Source organism: Pan paniscus, chromosome 7 (assembly GCF_029289425.2).
Source record: "Pan paniscus chromosome 7, NHGRI_mPanPan1-v2.0_pri, whole genome shotgun sequence".
NCBI lineage: Eukaryota > Metazoa > Chordata > Mammalia > Primates > Hominidae > Pan > Pan paniscus.
The window spans coordinates 29,286,927-29,305,491 of NC_073256.2; the positions used below are offsets into that span (position 1 = coordinate 29,286,927).

Below are 18,565 nucleotides of genomic sequence, written 5' to 3' on the forward strand. Positions count from 1 at the left end.
ATTAATATTAATGTTAATTATTAGGAGCTAATATTACTGTTTTCTAATGAATAAGATCAATATCAGTTATTGATATCAGGCATCATTAATCATTAATATTAATCATGTATTGTTATCGTTAGTATAACTATTTAACATTAATTATCATTAGTATCGGTATTGATTTTAAAAATTATATTATTGGTTCTTAATATTGATAATTATTAGTGTCAATTAATAATTGAGATTATTAATTGCGGTAAGTAGCATTGCGCCATTCCACGCCTTCCTCGGCAGCTCGTTTACGACCCAAAACGGGGACACAAATGCCCCTGAGGGAGCAGCGGTAGACTGGGATAAATGAAAATGCTCATGTGGTGGAAAGCCGTGTTTTTGGGTACCAGCCCTTCACCTGCGTCGACCTTCTCAACTGGAAAAACAGTTCACCGCCCTATACCGAGAAGCCACAAGCCCTAATTGATTTGCTCCAAACTGTTATCCAGACCCACAACCACACCTGGGCTGATTGGCACCAGTTGCTCATTTTCCTCTTTAACAGCGAAGAAAGGTGGAGAGTCCTCCCAGCAGCAACTAAGTGGCTAGAGGAACATGCAGCAGCTGATTATCAAAGCCCCAAGAGTATGGAAGGACCCAGTTGCCCGGAACCGACCCCCCGTTGGACCCACATGAAAGAGAGGATATGCAAAGGCTAAACAGAGACAGGGAAGCTCTGTTCGAAGGACTAATGAGGGGAGCTCAGAAGGCCACAAACGTTAACAAGCTCTCTGAAGTCATTCAGTGAAAAGAAGAATGTCCAGCACAATTCTACGAGAGAATGTGTGAGGCCTATCATATGTATACTCCCTTTGATTCCGATAGCCCTGAAAATCAGCGCATGATTCACATGGCTTTAGTCCATCAAAGCTCAGAAGACATGAGAAGAAAACTGCAGAAACAGACTGGGCTTGCAGGCATGAATCCATCCCAATTACTAGAAATAGCTAGCCAGGTGTTTGTAAACAGGGATGCAGTAAGCCGTAAGGAAAACCGCAGAGAGAATGAACGTCAGGCCCGGCGACACGCCGACCTGTTTGTCAGCTTCAGCAATCAGAGGGGCCCCCCCAAAGAGGCAAGGGAAGGGGGGCCCTGGGAAAGAAACTCAGCTTGGCTGTCAGAGTTTGCAGCGTAACAAGTGTGCTGATTGTAAAGAAATAGGACAGTGGAAGAACAAATGCCCTGAGCTCAAAAGAAAACAAGGTGACTCAGAGCAGGAGGCCCCAGACAAGGAGGAAGGGGCCGTGCTCAACCTGGAAGAAGGGTTCTTGGACTGAGGGAGACCGGGCTCAAGCGTCCCCATTCTGACTTCTGGTCAGAATGACAGTCGGGGGTGGAGACATTGACTTTCTTGTAGATAGCGGTGCTGAACATTGGCTAGTAACCGCCCCGGTCGCCCCCTAATCCAAAAAGACTATTGAGGTCATCGGAGCCACGGGGGTTTCAGCAAAGCAAGCTTTCTGCTTGCCTCGGACTTGTACTGTAGGAGGACATAAAGTCATTCATCAGTTTTGGTACATGCCTGACTGTCTCTTGACCTTTTCGGGAAGGGACTTGCTCAGCAAGCTGAGAGACACTGCCTCTTTCACAGAGCACGGCTCTTCACTGCTAAAGTTACCCAGAATGGGAGTCATTATGACGCTTATGGTCCCCCGAGAGGAGGAATGGAGACTTTTCTGAACTGAGCCAGACCAAGAGAGAAGACCAGCTCTGGCTAAGCAGTGGCCAAGAGTACGGGCAGAAGAGAACCCTCTGGGATTGGCCAGTTAAGACTGGGGTCCAGCCGGTGAGGCAAAAACAGGAGCCCGTACCCAGAGAATCCCTTCAAGGTATCCAGGTCCGTCTCAAGCACCTAAGAACTTTTGGAATGATTGTTCCTTGTCAGTGTCCATGGAACACTCCCCTCCTGCCTGTTCCCAAGCCACGGACCAAGGACTACCGGCCGGTACAGGATTTGCGCTTGCTTCATCAAGCCACACTGACTTTACATCCATCAGTACCTAACTCGTCCACATTGTTGTGGTTGCCGCCAGCTGAGGACAGCTGGTTCACCTGCTTGGACCTGAAAGACGCTTTCTTTCCTATCAGATTAGCCCTTGAGAGGCAGCAGCTGTTTGCCTTTCAGTGGGAAGATCCGGAGTCACGTGTCACTACTCAGTACACTTGGACCGGACTTCCCCAAGGGTTCAAGAACTCCCCCACCATCTTTGGGGAGGCATGGGCTCGAGACCTCCAGAAGTTTCCCAGCAGAGACCTAGGCTGCGTGTTGCTCCAGTAGGTTGATGACCTTCTGCTGGGACACCCCACCGCAGTCGGGTGTGCCAAGGGAACAGATGCCCTACACCAGCACCTGGAGGACTGTGGGTAGAAGGTGTCCAAGAAGGAAGCTCAGATCTGCCGACAGCAGGTACGTTACTTGGGATTTACTATCCGACAGGGGTCGGAACGCAGCCCAGGATCAGAAAGAAAGCAGGTCATTTGCCATCTAGCGGAGCCTAAGAGCAGAAGGCAGGTGAGAGAATTCTTAGGAGCTGTGGGGCTTTGTAGACAGTGGATACCAAACTTTGCAGTATTAGCCAAGTTTTTGTATGAAGTCACGAAGGGGGCGGGGACCGGGAAACTTTGGAATGTGGATCCCAACAACAGCAAGTCTTTCATGAGTTAAAGGAAAAACTTCTGGCAGCCCCAGCCCTGAGGCTACCCGATCTGACAAAGCCTTTTCCATTGTATACATCAGAGAGAGAAAAGATGGCAGCTGGACTTTGAACCCAAACTGTGGGGCTCTGGCCGAGGCCGGTGGCCTACCTCTCTCAACAACTAGACGGGGTCTCTAAAGGATGGCCTCCCTGTAGGAGGGCCTTGGCAGCAACTGCCCTGCTAGTACAAGAAGCAAATAAGCTGACTCTTGGGCGAAACCTGAACATAAAGGCCTCCCGTGCTGTGGTGACTTTTAATGAATACTAAAGAACATCATTGGCTAACGAATGCCAGACTGACCAAGTACCAAACTTTGCTCTGTGAAAATCCCCGTATAACCACTGAAGTTTGCAGCACCCTACACCCCGCCACCTTGCTGCCGGTATCAGAGAGCCCTGTCGAGCCTGATTGTGTAGAAGTGTTGGACTCAATTGACTCTAGCAGACCTGATCTCCGGGACCAGCCTTGGGCATCAGTAGACTGGGAACTATACGTAGATGGGAGCAGCTTCTTCAACCCCCAAGGAGAGAGAGGTGCAGGGTATGCAGTGATAACCCTGGACACGGTTGTTGAAGCCAGATCGTTGCCCCAGGCCACTTCAGCCCAGAAAGCTGAACTCATTGCTTTCACTGGGGCTTTAGAACTCAGTGAGGGTGAGACTGTCAACATTTACACTGATTCTCGGTATGTCTTTTTAACCCTTCAAGTGCATTGAGCGTGATAGAAAGAAAAGGGCCTATTGAACTCTGGGGGAAAAGACAGAAAATATCAAGAAGAAATCCTGTAATCATTAGAAGCAGTATGGAAACCCCACAAGGTGGCAGTTAGGCATTGCAGAGGACACCAGCAAGCTTCCCTCTTGCTGGGTTTGGGGAATTCCCGCGCTGACTCAGAGGCTCGAAAAGCAGCATCTGCCCCCTTCTGGGCATCAGTGCTCCCTCAAGCACCTGATCTTGGATCTCCTTCTTCTAAAGAAGAAAAGGACTTTCTCCAGGTAGAGGGAAGGACAAGTGATGGAGGAAGGATGGATTCGGTTACCAGATGGGAGAGTAGCTGTGCCACAGCTGCTAGGAGATGCAGTTGTACTGGCTGTGCAAGAAACCACCCATCGAGGTCAGGAGTCACTGGAAAAGTTGTTAGGCCGGTATTTCTACATCTCGCCTTTGTCAGCCCTTGCCAAAACGGTGAGGCAGCGGTGTGTTACCTGCCGACAGCATGATGCGAGGCAAGGTCTAGCCGTTCCGCCCGGCATACGAGCTTATGGAGCAGCCCCCTTTGAAGGTCTCTAGGTAGACTTCACAGAGATGCCAAAGTGTGGAGGTAACAAGTATGTACCAGTTCTTGGGCGTACCTACTCTGGGTGGGTGGAGGCCTATCCAACACGAACTGAGAAAGCTCGTGAAGTAACCCCTGTGCTTCTTCGAGATGTGATGCCTAGATTTCGACCGCGCTTACGTATCGGTTCAGACAACAGGCCTGCGTTTTTGGCTGCCTTGATACAGAAGATGGCAAAGGTATTGGGGATCACACGGAACCTGCATGCTGCCTCCCGGCCTCAGAGTTCCGGAAAGGTGGAGCAGATGAATCGGACTATCAAAAATAGTACTATTGTCTTCCCCGCTGGATATTTAAAACAACACCACAAGGCGCGTCAAACCACCTGCTAAATTTGAGGGAATGTTATCCTCTCCCCTCCTCCCCCGGCCCCGGATATTACAGACAACAACACAGGGGTGATGTACACCCACTGCTTTATTGGGAGTAATATCATCCTCTTCCTTCTTGGATAGTAGGAACAGTATCACACTGTGCGTGTAGGCCTGTCGTGAAATTCAATGGAATGTCATCCTGCGCCTCCCTGGATATGATGAACAATATCACGGGGAATATACAACTTCTGAGATATTGGGAGTGATATCATCCTCTCCCCTCTGGAGGTTAGGAACAATATCACAGGAGTAGTATACACCCTCTGGGATGTTGGGACTAATATCATCCTCCCGCCCACTGGATACTAAAAACCATATCATAAGGGGCGTGGACACACACTTCGATATTGGTATGAATACCATCCTCTCCCTCTTTGGATATTCGGTGCCATATTTCAGGTGGGGTATACATCGCTCGCAATATTGGAAGTAATATGATTTTCTACCCCCCCGGATATCAGAAACAATATCACTGGGGGTTGTGAACAACCCCTGCGATATTTGGAGAAATATCATCGTCTCCCCTCACGATTATTAAGAACAATATCATAGGGGTGGGGGATGTACACCCCCTTTCATATTTGATATCATCCTCTTCCCCCCTGGATATTAGGAACAATATCAGGAAGGGATGTACAGACCCTGCGACCTTTGTTGTCATAAAATTGTCTCTGCCCTAGATATTAGGAAAAAATGTCACTGGGGATGTGAACAGCCCTGCGATATTGAGAGTAGTATCATCCTCTCCCCCCTTGCATATTGGGAACAACATCACAGGTGGGGTGTACTACCTCTGTGATATTGGGAGTGAAATTTTCCTCTCTTCCCCTGGACACTAGGAAGGGTATCAGAGGGGGAGGGTGTACATTCCCTGTGATATTCAACGTAACCTTATCCTCTCCCTCCCAGGGTATTCAGAACAATATTACAGGAGGGGTATACACCCCCTGCGATATTGGGAGTAATATCATCCTCTCTCCCTGTGGATATTACGAAGAGTATCACAGGGCTGTAGAAACCCCCTGAGGTACTGGGAGTAACATCATCCTCTCTCCCTCTGAATATAGGAAGATTTTCACAGGGGAGTGTACACCCCCTGCGATATTGGGAGTAAGATCATCCTCTCCACCCAGGAAATGACTAACAAGGTCACGGGGGGATGTACTCTCCCTGCGATATTGGGAGTAATGTCGTCCTCCCCAAACCTGGATGTTAGCAATGACATCACAGAGGGAGTGTACACACCCTGCCACATTGGAAGTAATATAATCCTCTCCCCATCTGGATACTGGGAAAGATATCACAGCGCGGGTATACGTTTCCTACACTGTTGGGAGTAATATCATTCTTTTCCTTTCTGGATATTAGGAAGAATATCACAGGGGTGCTGTACAATTACTTCGATATTGGGAGTAATATCATCCTCTATTTTCCTGGATATTGGGCACAAAACACAAAAGGGTGTACAACCCGTGCGATATTGGGAGTAATCGCATACTCTCTTTCCCTGGATGTTAGAAAACAATATCATCAGAGCTGAACACCCCCCGCGAAAATGGGAGTCACGTTTACTATTTCACAGGCCATTTGGAACAATATCATAGGGGGTGTTTACAAACAGGGGTGGTGTACACCCCCTGTGTTATTGGGAGTAACATCATTCTCTCCACCTCCGGATATTAAGAACAATATCCCGGCGGGAGGTGGTACACCCCCAGTGATATTGCGAATAATGTCATCCTCTCCTTTCCTGGATATTAGGAAAAATATCACAGGGGGGTGTACTCCTTCTGTGATATTGGAAGCAATATCAACCTCTCCCCCGCTGGATATTAGAAAAAAAAATCTCTCATGGTATACACACACTGTGATATGAGGAGAAATATCTTCCTAGGGTATTACGAATAATTTCACAGTCTGTACACACATGGTGTACACTGAATGTGATATTAGGAGTAATATTTACCTAGTAGATAATAAATAACATCGCAAGGTGTACACCCACCTTGATGTTAGCTGTAATATTTTTCTAAGTTTTTACAAATAAGATCACAGGGTGTGCAAACATGGTGTACACTCACTGTGATATCAGGAGTCGTATCTCTGTGATATATTATGAATAATATCACAGGGTGTACACCCACTGTATTATTAGGAGTAAGATCTCTGTAGGATATTACAATTAAGATCACAGGGTGTAGAGCCACCGTGATATTAGGAGCAATATCTTTCTAGGATATTACAAATAATATCACAGGGTGTACGCCCACTCTACTGTCAGGAGCAATATCTCCCTAGGATATCAAAAATCCTATCACAGGGTATCCAATCTCTGCCTTCCATGTTCTAAGGGATTCTCCAGCTTCAGCCTCCCGAGTAGCTAGGGTTACCCGCCACCACACCCGGCTAATTTTTTTTTATTTTCACTGGAGATGGGGTTTCACCACGTTGGCCAGGCTGGTCTGGAACTCCTGACCTCAGATGATCCATCAGCCTCGGCTGCCCAAAGTGCTGGGATTACAGGTGTGAGCCATGGTGCTGGGCCAAGAGTTATAGATTCAATTCATTTGGAAACACAGCTCCCATTTTTGAGTGTGCATGTACTTTTATGAAGAAACTATGTCAGAAAACTGAAGGATGATAATAAATATGAAAAGTGACAGGCATGTGAAAAGGTCTTACGATTGAGAACTATAAGTTTCGATTTCGTTTTCAGCTAATGGGGTCCTTGCTCTTGTGTCGTCCTTTTACATATTCTACATCAATGGAAGTTGTAGTACGGTGTCAGAATAAAGTAGAGTGTATTTCACGGCTTCTTAATTTCTTTCAATTAGACTGAGATCTTTTTCTAAAAGAGAGAAGGACATTTTCATTGCATTGTATTTTTTCTGAAAAGAGTAGGGCCATATTTTACGGAGATCACGGATTTGTTATATATGACGTTTTGGTCTTCTAATATTCTTCCGTGGTTTTTCTCTAAAGTAGTATGTACTGAAAGCCTCATATAGCAAAAAAGTAAATCACGTAATAATTCTGAGATTTTTGGAATTGTCACAACGGAGAAACATTGCTGGCGGTGTATGGTCCGCAAGTGTGAAGATGTTCCTTGTGAATTGCTTGCATCCAGCATTAAGGGCTGGTTTTTATCTTTTATTTTTCCAATCCTCTTTCCTTCTCAAGGTGTCCAAGACACACAGGGCCACAGAATCTCACAGGTGTCTGAGAATTCCTCCTCCTGGGACTCTCAGAGGATCCAGAACTGCAGCCGGTCCTCGCTTTGCTGTCCCTGTCCCTGTCCATGTATCTGGTCACGGTGCTGAGGAACCTGCTCAGCATCCTGGCTGTCAGCTCTGACTCCCCCCTCCACACCCCCAAGTACTTCTTCCTCTCCAACATGTGCTGGGCTGACATCGGTTTCACCTCGGCCACGGTTCCCAAGATGATTGTGGACATGCCGGCGCATAGCAGAGTCATCTCTCATGCAGTCTGCCTGACACAGATTTCTTTCTTGCTCCTTTTTGCATGTATAGAAGGCATGCTCCTGACTTTGATGGCCTATGACTGCTTTCTAGCCATCTGTTGCCCTCTGCACTACCCAGTCATCGTGAATCCTCACCTCTGTGTCTTCTTCGTTTTGGTGTCCTTTTTCCTTAGCCTGTTGGATTCCCAGCTGCACAGTTGGATTGTGTTACAATTCACCAGCATCAAGAATGTGGAAATCTCTAATTCTGTCTGTGACCCCTCTCATCTTCTCAAACTTGCTTGTTCTGACAGCGTCATCAATAGCATATTCATATATTTTGATAGTACTATGTCTGGTTTTCTTCCCATTTCAGGGATCCTCTTGTCTTACTATAAAATTTTCCCCTCCATTCTAAGGATGTCATCGTCAGATGGGAAGTATAAAGCCTTCTCCACCTATGGCTCTCACCTAGCGGCTGTTTGCTGATTTTATGGAGCAGGCATTGGCATGTACCTGGCTTCAGCTGTGTCACCACCCCCCAGGAATGGTGTGGTGGCATCAGTGATGTACGCTGTGGTCACCCTCATGCTGAACCTTTTCATCTACAGCCTGAGAAACAGGGACATACAAAGTGCCCTGCGGAGGCTGCACAGCAAAACAGTCGAATCTCATGATCTGTTCCATCCTTTTTCTTGTGTGAGTGAGAAAGGGTAACCACATTAAATCTCTACATCTGCAAATCCTGCCCCTTAGTCACATTATTTTTGTGGCTTGATGGCTTTTATTCCTTTCCGCATTTCCTTTGTGAATATTGCTTTCTTCTTTATGCCTTTAACTGGAATGGGTGAGGATTCTGGGATCCTTGGTTTATCAGAAACCTCATGACAGAATCCTCCATACCTAGGCGGCCTCTTTTAGTCTCTGAGCAATAACCTTGTCATCCAGGTGGAATCACAACCATCACTTTATATACACGAAGTCCTCACTTCGTTTCGGAATTCCCTGAAAACTGACTTTATGGAAACAATGTACAGAAGGTCCTCCAACACAACTCGTTGTTCAAAGTTGTGTAGTTATACTGTTGATGAAAAATAAGTGGTTTCACTATACATAATTTTGCTTCAAGGTGAAGTTTCCAAGAGACTTTCAAAGATGTTAAGTGAGGACATACTGTACATCAAATTCATATCCTCTTCCACAGTTCATGTGGAATTTCTTTATAAACTGCTTCTAGAGAATCTATTTAGGCAGGTTCTGTGTAGAGATCCATGTCGCCGTTCCTCAATCTTGGCTTTGAGTCAAATCACCTGGGGAGCTTACGCATGGTGAGGCCTGGGCCTCAATACTTGAGATTCTGATTTCCTTGCACCTGTGTGAGTAGGTGGATTTTTTTTTTTTTTTCTTTTAAAGCACCAGAGGTAGTTCCAATGACGAAGATTTTAGAGGCATGAAGCTCCAATGAATAAGAACAGAAATTAATTGTAGTATGATTTCTTCAAATATTATCTTCAAATGCATTGTCCATCAACACCACACAAATGTTTATTATGCTGTTTTTTCTTACCATTTCGCATTTTCTATTTCCTTCTTGTCTTTTTTTTTTTTTTTTTTTTTTTTTTTTTTTTTTTGAGTCAGAGTTTCACTCTTGTTGCCCAGGCTGGAGTTCAATGGCACAGTCTCGGCTCACTGCAACCTCTGCCTCCCGTATTCAAGCAATTCTCCTGTCTCAGCCTTCCAAGTAGCTGGGATTACAGGCATGCACTACCATGCCTGGCTATCTTTTTTTTTTTTTTTGTATTGTTAGTAGAGACAGCGTTTCTCCATTTTGGTCAGGCTGGTCTTGAACTCCCGACCTCAGGTGATCCGCCCGCTTCTGCCTCCCAAAGTACTGGGATTACAGGCATGAGCGACTGCGCCCAGCCACCACTTAGCATTTACATTTTACATTTGTTGAAGTTATAGATTTATACACACATCAATTGCTGCTTTGTTATACACTTGCATATACACAAGATGGGAAATAGAAAAGAATAAAATGGGCACAGTATCCCTGAAGTTTCACATTCCGAGACTTTAAAAATATTTGCTCTTTAGAAATTTGTTTCAATGAAGAAACTGTGGTATACACACCCAGTGAAGTATTATTCAGCCTAAAGAGGAAGAAAGTCCTCTCCACTGCAGACAAAATGGATGAGATTGCAGGTCTGTATATTAAATGAAAGAAGCCAGGCACAGAATGTCAAATATTTCATATCCTCACTTCTATGTAGGAAGAAAAAAGGAAACCTTGGCCAGGATTGGTGGCTCAGACCTGTAATCCCAGCACTCTGGGAGGCTGAGTCGCACGGATCACTTGAGTCCAGGAGTTCGAGACCCGCTTGGCCAACATGGTGAAACGCCGTCTCTACGGAAAAAACAATTAGCCGGGCGTGGTGACGCATGCCTCTAGTCTCAGCTACTCGGAGGGCTGGGGCCCAAGAAGCACTTGAACTAGGGAGGCGGAGCTTGCAGTGAGCCCGGATTGTGCCTGTGTACTCCAATCTGGGCAACAGAAAGAGACTCCATCACACAACTACACAGAAAAGGAATCTCAGGAAGGTGGAAAGTATAAAGGTGGTTAGCAGACGCTAGGAAGAAAAGGGGTGGGATGGGGAATGAAGACAAGTGGATAATTGGGTCCCAAAATACAGAAAGATGGAATAAGTGAATTCTAGTGTTTGATAGTACAGTGTGAAAATTTTAGTTCTTGAATATTTCCAGATGCTTTGGTAAGAAACTTCCTTTCTCATTATGCTGGTTTTTAAGCTCTTCTCTTTCTGCTCTTGAAGTCATGCTGGTTTTTTTTGTTTGTTTGTTTTTTGTTTTGAGATGGAGTTTCACTCTTGTTGCCCAGGCTGGAGTGTCATGGTGCAATCTTGGCTCACAGCAACCTCTGTCTCCTGGGTTCAAGCGATTCTCCTGCCTCCACCTCCCGAGTAGCTGGGATTATAGGCATGCGCCTGTAGTAGAGATGGGGGTTTCTCCCTGTCGGTCAGGCTGGTCTTCAACTCCTGACCTCACGTGATCCGCCCACCTCGGCTTCCCAAAGTGCTGGGATTACAGGCGTGAGCGACCGCGCCAGGCCATGCTGTAACCTTATCTGTTGTCTGTTGTTGTTTGTTTATTTTGGAGCCCAGAAATAACTTGGTACCTGTATGTTTAAATGATTTTTAACATGAGTGGTAAGAAAGCTCATTGGTGGAAAAACAGCTTTTTCAAGAAATGGTGTTGGAGAAACTTGATTTCCACATGCAGAAGAATGAAGGTGGACCCTATGTCACACCAGGTGCAAAAATTAACACAAACTGGATCAAAGACCTCACCCCAAGCTCTAAAAGAATCATTCGCCTAAAGGAAAACATTGGCCATGCTTTCATGACATCAGATTGGGCAATGTTCTCTGGGATATGACACCAAAAGCATAGGCAACAAAAGAAAATTACATTCCTTGGATTACATCTAAATGACAGACACTTTTGTGCAGCAAAAACCACGGCGAACTGAGTGAAAAGATAACCCATGGATTAGGAAAAATATTTGCAAAGCATATATCTGAAAAGAGGCTGATATCCATCATATATAAAGAACAGCTAGAACTAAACAACAAGAAACCCAAAGCATCCCATCAACAGTGGTCAGAAGACTCGAGTAGACGTGTTCCTAAAGAAGATATCGTAATGGCCAATAAGCATCTAAAATGATGTTCAAAATCACTCATTATAGGGAAGCGCAAATCAAACCAAGAATGTGACACCACACATTAGGATGGATATGATAAACAAACAGGCATTGGTGAGACTAGAGGGAAGTAGGGATGACTGAATCTGATCGGAGGGAATGTAAAACCGTGAAGGAACGGGTAAAATAGTATGACGTCTACTGGAAAAATTAGAAACAGAATGATCAGATGTTGCCGCCGTTGCATTTGTGGGTACCTACCAAAAAGAATTACAAGCCAGGAGTGGAAGACAGATTTGTGTACACCCATATTCATAGCAGCATTATTCACAAAAGCCAAAATGTGGAAGCAACCCAAGGGTTCGTGGACAGATGAATGAAAAAGCACACTGCAGTTCCTTCACACAATGGAAGACTATTCAGCCTTCAAAAGGTAGGCACTTCTGGCCGGTGCGGTGGCTCACGCCTGTAATCGCAGCGTCTTGGAAGACCGAGACGGGCGGATCACCTGAGGTCAGGAATTCAAGACCAGCCTGGCCATCTTGGTGAAACCCTGTCTCTACTGAAAATGCAAAAAATGAGATGAGCATGGTGGCGTGTGCCTATAGTCCCAGCTACTCGGGAGGATGTGGCACAAGAATCGCTGGAACCCGGGAAGCGGAGGTGAGCCCAGATTGTGCCACTGTACTCCAGCCTGTGCGACAGAGTGAGACTCCATGGAAACACAAAACAAAACAAAGTCAAACGAACAAACAAAAAACAAAAAACAAAAACAGACAGGCACTTCTGACGCAGGCCGCAACATGGATGAACCTTGAAGACATTATCGTCAGTGAAATAAATAAATCCCAAAAGGTTAAACAGGCCCAGGCTCAGTGGCTCGCAGCTGTAACACCAGCACTTAGGGAGGCTGAGCCAGGCGGATCACTTCAGGTCAGGAGTTGAAGAGCAGCCTGGCCAATATGGTGAAAGCTCTTCTCTATTAAAAATCCAAAAATTAGCTGGGCGTGGTGGCGCACGCCTGTAATCCCAGCTACTTGGGAGACTGAGACACAAGAATCGCTTGAACCCACGATGTGGACGTTGCAGTGATCCGAGATCACGCCACTGCACTCCAGCCTGGGTGACAGAGAAAGACTCTGTCTCCAAAACAAAAAAATTAAACACAGTATGATTCCACTTATCTATCAAGTGTCTAGAGTAGTTAAACTCATAGAGTTGCAAACTAGAAAGGTGGCCCCCTGGGGTGGGCAAGAGAGAGGAATGGAGAGCTTGGTGAATGGGTGGAATTTCCATTTTGAAAGATAAAACTGTTCCGGAGACGATGGCGGTGATGGCTGCTAAACAATATGAACGTACTTAATGTCATTAATCTGTAAACTGAAAAACAGTGGAAATTGTAAATGTTTATACTGGCCATTCTATATGAACTTATATATATTTATAATTTTTAATATTTATACGTGGTATATTTTCCGATAATAAAAGATGAAAATTAAAGCAGTCGGATGTTTAAAAAGAAAAGAAAGAAGCGAAGAATACACACCAGCTTTCTCCTGATTAGAGGAGGAGCCCCAAAGCTTCTATAGACACTCACTTTTCTCTTCTTCTTCTTGCATTATTATGAGGAAATCCTTAGAGGTTGGGGAACTTGGGAGACTTTGGCTAATGAGGAGCTCTGTGCCTCAGCCCCCCAGGCCACAGAATAGTAAATACTCAGTCTGTGCCTCCAGCCCTGCAGTGTGAGGTTGCAGTCCTATGGGCTCCACAGCCGTCACCTGTATCAGGAGGCTCATGTCTCACCCTGTCTTCTTGCCAGCCCTGAGGACGCAGTCTGAGCCTCCACGGTGCACCACGCAGGGAGGACAGTGGACCTGTTCTCCGTGGTCATGTCCCAGCAGAGGGGAGAGGCAGTTCAGTGAGTGTAGGGAAAAGAAAGAGAGATCAGACTCTTACTGTGTCTATGTAGAAAGGAAAGACATAAGAGACTCCATTCTGAGAAAGACCTGTACTTTCAACAATTGCTTTGCTGAGATGTTGTTAATGTGTAGCTTTGCCCCAGCCACTTTGACCCAACCTGAAGTTCACAAAAACATGTGTTGTATGAAATCAAGGTTTAAGGGATCTGGGGCTGTGCAGAACGTGCCTTGTTAACAAGATGTTTCCAAGCAGTATACTTTGTAAAAGTCGTCGCCATTCTCTAGTCTCAATAAACCAGGGGGACAATACACTGTGGAAAGCCGCAAGGAGCCCTGCCCTTGAAAGCAGGGTATTGTCCAAGGTTTCACCCCATGTGATAGTCTGAAATATGGCCTCATGGGATGAGAAAGACCTGACCGTCCCCCAGACCGACCCCCGTAAAGGGTCTGTGCTGAGGTGGATTAGTGAAAGAGGAAAGCCTCTTGCAGTTGAGAGAGAGGGAGGCCGCTGTCTCCTGCCTGCCCCTGGGAACTGAATGTCTCGGCATAAAACCCGATTGTACATTTGTTCAATTCTGAGATGGGAGAAAAACCGCCCTATGGTGAGAGGCGAGACATGTTTGCAGCAATGCTGCCTTGTCATTCTTTACTCCACTGAGATGTTTGGGTGGAGAGAAACATAAATCTGGCTTAGGTACACGTCCGGTCATAGTACCTTCCCTTGAACTTCATTATGACATAGATTCTATTGCTCACATGTTCGTTGATGGCCTTCTCCTTATTATCACCCTGCCCTCCTACTACATTCCTTTTTGCTAAAATAATAATCAATAAAAACTGAGGGAACTCAGAGGCCTGTGCCAGTGCAGGTCCTTGGTATGCTGAGCGCTGGTCCCCTAGGCCCACTGTTGTTTCTCCATATTTTGTCTCTGTGTCTTATTTCTTTTCTCAGTCTCTTGTCCCACACGACTTGAAATACCCACAGCTGTGGAGGGGGAGGCCACCCCTTCAAGTGAGTGCTGAAGGATGGTCGGGAGCCTTGTTTGTTTCCTCATCCTCAGGACAAACAGGAGAGTGTGGTGGGCAGATGTGAGGAAACCAATATGCAACTCTCTGCTCAGCAGACTGTGCAGTTTCTGTTCTTGGTTGTGCTGGGGGTCTCAGAAATCTTATTCAAAATTTTGCTTTCCTCCCCCACTGGTTGTCCTTTTCATAGACATCTCACCCATGATAGCAGGGAATCAGTCCCTCTAAACTATTCCCTAAGAACAACAAAGAGATTCTGAAGGTGATGATGAGGATAAAGAGGATGACGACAGACACCATGGCATCATGAACCCTTACTGAGGGCTTCCTAAAGGCCAGACTCTGAGCTCTGTGCTCTATGCAGCTTGTTTCATTTCATCTGCATAGTCTCCACGTTATTAGTGCACATTTCATGATGATTTTACAGACTAGAAAAAGCGCAACGGATTTTCATGTAGCTTGTACCAGATCACGAAGTCAAAAAGGGTGAAGTCCAATTTGAACCAGGCAGTCTAAGTCCAGACACATGGTATTTGGCAAGTCCTCTCCCTGCAACCATCCTGCCCTCTCAAATCCTCGTCACTCAGGCGGATGCCCCTGCTCACTGTGCCCTTCCCTTTGGGGGTTCCTTGGAGACCACAGCTAGACCAGTGGGTGCCACAATCACTGTGTCATGTATAGAAAAGGCAGCTGAGATCACATCAAGGATTCCAGACAGAATTGGCACAGGATCATTCGGGACGCATCTCTCCCTTGTCCCTGTTCCTGGCTTTCCTTACAGCTCTCGAATTCCTCAAAGGAGTCATCAATTCGGAGTTTGGATTCCATTCCTATTGAGGAAGCTGGAAAGTTTTTCAAAAATTCTCCTCCGATGTGCCTGTGGTTAAGACCACTGAGCTCTGCTTAAAACTTTTTGAAGCTGGGTGCGGTGGCTCACGTTTGTAATCCCAGCCCTTTGGGAGGCTGAGGCACGCGAATCACAAGGTCAGGATTTCGAGACCAGCCTGGCCAACATGGTGAAACCCTGTTTCTACTAAAAATACGAAAAAAACCCCAAAAAACAAAAAAATTAGCCAGGCATGGTGGCATACACCTGTAATCCCAGCTACTGGGGAGGCTGAGACAGGAGACTCCTTTGAAGCCGGGAGACAGAGGTTGCAGTGAATCGAGATCATGCCACTGCACTCCTGCCTGGGCAACAGAGCAAGACTCTGTCTCAAAAAAATAAATAAATAAAAATTACGAAAAAATGTGCTTGGATGGGCTTGGCAAACTTTAGCCATTAGCTCACGTACCAGTTTGGAAGGGCATACCTTCAGTCACTTCACCCTTTAATCCCTTTGCTCAAGACTAAAGTTCTGAGAGGAAGTCTAATCGGCTGAGTTGTGTCCATGTGGGCAGTGCAGGAAAGGATGCAGCGGGAGGCGGCTCCAGGGACGTCTTTGGCTTCCATCATGGGGGAGCAGGCGCCTGGATTATCCACCCTAACAAATCTGGACAAAGGAAAACGAGGTTCTCTGAGGAAGGAGACATAGAGCCCAAGGAGGTAACCAAGAGACAAATAGTGATCCTGTTTGTCATTTTCTTTTACACATGTGTGTACATTATCTTACACTTATCACTTTGTTTTCTTTCTCTCCTTTAATTGCACCCTGCTGCCAAAAGTTAAAATAAAATGAAAGTATTGAGTTAGCTCAGTAAGAGACTTTTGGTCAATTGCCTTTTCATATAGTGAGCAGCTGCCCAAACAATTGTCTCTCTCACTGTGCAAATTTGCAAGCGTTTGCATGATCACTCCCAATCCCCCAACACAGAGCTGTGTTACAGCACAATTTAGTTCAGTGTTTTGCTCTCTGCAACAGGGAGATTCTCATCCATTACACGTTGCAGTAAAAACAGGGGTACCATAAGCAACCACCTCTTTCCTCAACGGTGTGATGAAAGCAAAAGCCAAGTAGCTCCATGTATCCAACTTAAAAATATAAAATTTACGCCCGTGGGCTGCAGTTGGAGCTATGGCGGCGGCAGCTGTCACTGGGCCTAGCCCGGGGTGTGGACCTGGGGACTCCCCAGAAGGGCTGGATGGGGAGGCTCACGGAGCGCCGGTGGAAGGCGCACAGGATGCTAAAGTTTTACAATGGCCTCTCGGAAGGGGAGGCGATGGGACTCCCCGCGGGGACCGACCCCCTGGACCCCACTGATCTGAACGGGGCGCACTTCGACCCGGAAGTCTACCTAGACAAGCTTCCTAGAGAGTGCCCTCTGGCCCAGCTGATGAACAGTGAGACGGACATGGTGCAGCAGATCCGGACTCTAGACAGCGACATGCAAACCCCGGTCTATGAGAACTACGATAAGTTCTCATAGACCCAGCCACAGAAATTGACAAACAGCATAAAACTGTATGAGGAATTGCAGGAGACCCAGAATTTCCCAAATAACCTTGTAAAAGAAGAACAAAGTTGGAAGACTCACAAAAAAATATACATATATATATACATATATATATAAAGTTGTGTTTTCATTCAGTTGTAAATGTTTAGTAATTTCTATTGTGATTTTTCATTTAACTCATGAAACGATATTTTTAATTTTCCAAATGTATGCTTGTGTTTAGCTATCTTCTTGCTGTTGACTTCTAATTTTGTTGCATTATGGTCAGGAAAATGTGATCTGGACAATATCAATTGTATAGTGGATTTTGTTGAGACTTCTTTATGGCCTAATATGTGGCCAGGTTTTTTTTTTTTTTTTTTTTTTTTTTTTTTTTTTTTTTTTTTTTTTTTTTTTTTTGTTAATTTGCCACATGTGGTTGAAAGGAATGTGGATTATTTGTTTTTTTTTTAGGAGAGTTTTTATTTTTAAATAGATAAGGTTCTCAGTGTAACTTAAATCTAGCTTCAATTAACAATATGCTAGATCTCTCAAACCTTAGGATGTTAGTCAGTGTAACAATAGACTGCTGCTGAGATGAATAAACCCTGAACTCTCAGTGGGTTGACACCCATAGCATAGTCTGGTACAGGGCAGGGGTTCTCCTTGAGGGCCCTTGTCCAACAGTGATTCAGAGATTCTGGAGGTTTCCATCTTTTAATTCTGCCATCTCAGAGTTTTTCACTTGTAGCCCTATGGATAGCAAGAAAGGAAACATAGCTCACACTTGCTTTTGATAACCTTGGCCCAGAAGTGATTTCTTACATTCCTATTGGTGGAAATGCAGTCACATGGTTCCAAACTAACTGCAAGTGAGGCTGGGAAATGTAGTCTTTCTGCATGTCCAGGAAGAGGAATGGTGTGAACACAGCATTGTCTTTGACACACTAAGCATGTGCTGAAGAGTTCTTACTCTTACAGGAGGTTTGTCTGTCCTGTGTAACTTTCTCAGTTTTTGCTTAGATAGTTTCAGGCGATGTTGTTTGGTGCATTCAGCTTAATGATTATTATGTCCTCTTGGCAAAGTAGTCAAGATTCCCATCAGTTTGAATGAAAGTGTTTTACAGATAGGTCAGGAAATGTTAATACTTTAAAAGGCCCTTCTATTCCTCCACTCTACAGATAAGAACAACAGAGTCCTAGAGAGAGGAGGTCATGGGTCTCACTCATGAGTGGCAGAATTGAAACCAACATGGCACTAACTTTGCCTTTCCCCCATCATGTTGTTCTCCCTCTATCTTCACTCTGCTGATTTCTTCACTTGCTCCATACAGACCTCTCATTGCCAAGTGTATAAGTGTGTCCAGAATTGCTGGGTTCTTGGTCTCACTCACTTCAAGAATGAAGCTGTGGAACCTTCTGGTGAGCGTTGCAGTTCTTAAAGGTGGTGTGTCTGGAGTTTGTTCCTTCTGATGTTTGGATGTGTTCGAAGTTTCTTCCTTCTGGTGGACTTCGTGGTCTCGCTGGCTCAGGAGTGAAGCTGCAGACCTTCATGGTGAGTTTTACAGCTCTTAAGGCTGCACGTCTGGAGTTGTTCATTTCTCCCGGTGGGTTCATGGTCTCGCTGG

General features: G+C 45.5%; 1 protein-coding gene across 1 annotated transcript; it reads left to right on the forward strand.

Annotated features, from left to right (window-relative positions):
• The first annotated feature begins 1,063 nt into the window (after positions 1–1,063).
• LOC129398580 (putative gustatory receptor clone PTE01) lies at positions 1,064–16,155 on the forward strand. The gene is made up of 2 exons (XM_055116268.2): positions 1,064–5,750; positions 7,688–16,155. Exons 1-2 carry the CDS (start codon positions 5,576–5,578, stop codon positions 8,386–8,388), a joined length of 876 nt encoding a protein of 291 aa, XP_054972243.1. The 5' UTR covers positions 1,064–5,575; the 3' UTR covers positions 8,389–16,155.
• Positions 16,156–18,565: the final 2,410 nt, after the last annotated feature.

Coding starts and splice junctions, on each gene's coding strand:
- LOC129398580 (XM_055116268.2), top strand. CDS start 5,576: ATGACTAACAAGGTCACGGGGGGATGTACTCTCCCTGCGATATTGGGA. Junction 5,751..7,687: donor GGAAAGATATCACAGCGCGG/GTATACGTTTCC, acceptor TGGGACTCTCAG/AGGATCCAGAACTGCAGCCG.